This window comes from Rhinopithecus bieti, unplaced genomic scaffold (assembly GCF_001698545.2).
Source record: "Rhinopithecus bieti isolate Rb0 unplaced genomic scaffold, ASM169854v2 scaffold_22058, whole genome shotgun sequence".
NCBI classification, from domain to species: domain Eukaryota; kingdom Metazoa; phylum Chordata; class Mammalia; order Primates; family Cercopithecidae; genus Rhinopithecus; species Rhinopithecus bieti.
Window position 1 is genome coordinate 1 of NW_016887715.1, and position 1,023 is coordinate 1,023.

Below are 1,023 nucleotides of genomic sequence, written 5' to 3' on the forward strand. Positions count from 1 at the left end.
AGTTCACCAAGGCCCACACCACCAGCACTGGTCAGTGGCAAGTGTCCACCAGGCAAGGGCATGGCAGGGCAGTGGGAAGGACACGGGAACTGGAAGTTTGCTGCTGGGCTGACCTGAGGCTTCCCTCCTCTGCTCTGTGACCCCAGGCCTGTGGGGCCTAGTCAACAACGCAGGCCACAATGAAGTAGTTGCTGATGCGGAGCTGTCTCCAGTGGCCACTTTCCGTAGCTGCATGGAGGTGAATTTCTTTGGCGCGCTCGAGCTGACCAAGGGCCTCCTGCCCCTGCTGCGCAGCTCAAGGGGCCGCATCGTGACTGTGGGCAGCCCAGCGGGTGAGTGCCTGCCCTACTGGAGCAAAAGGAGCTCCCTGGGGTGAGGGAGGGCTTAGGGAGCCCCTTGCCAAAGCTGAGCTGCCCCACTCCCAATCCATCCACAGGGGACATGCCATATCCGTGCTTGGGGCCTATGGAACCTCCAAGGCGGCCGTGGCGCTACTCATGGACACATTCAGCTGTGAACTCCTTCCCTGGGGGGTCAAGGTCAGCATCATCCAGCCTGGCTGCTTCAAGACAGGTGGGAATCAGGGCTGGGAGTGGGGTGGGGTGGGGAGTGGGGCTGGGAATGGTCTTATGGGGCAGGTCAACTTTGATGAACGGTCGTGGTTTTGGTTGGGGTGTGGTTTTGGCTGGAGACCTGGCGCAGGTTAAACAGTCCTAATTGACTTTGGCTCCCCTAGCTGACCCCGCTCTGACCTTGCCACTCCTTCCCCAGAGTCGGTGAGAAACGTGGGTCAGTGGGAAAAGCGCAAGCAATTGCTACTGGCCAACCTGCCTCAAGAGCTGCTGCAGGCCTATGGCAAGGACTACATCGAACACTTGCACGGGCAGTTCCTGCGCTCGCTACGCCTGGCCATGTCCGACCTCAGCCCAGTTGTAGATGCCATCACAGATGCGCTGCTGGCAGCTCGGCCCGCCGCCGCTATTACCCCGGCCAGGGCCTGGGGCTCATGTACTTCATCCACTA

The 1,023-nt window shown here is 60.6% G+C and overlaps 1 protein-coding gene across 1 annotated transcript; it reads left to right on the forward strand.

Moving 5' to 3' along the window:
* Positions 1 to 5: 5 nt before the first annotated feature.
* Positions 6 to 1,019, forward strand: LOC108525856 (corticosteroid 11-beta-dehydrogenase isozyme 2-like; the record flags this gene model as incomplete). The annotated part of the gene is given in 5 exon segments (XM_017866652.1): positions 6 to 30; positions 147 to 332; positions 437 to 454; positions 457 to 573; positions 772 to 1,019. Coding segments are annotated over 5 exon segments (594 nt in total), but the record flags the coding sequence as incomplete, so codon positions are not given.
* Positions 1,020 to 1,023: the final 4 nt, after the last annotated feature.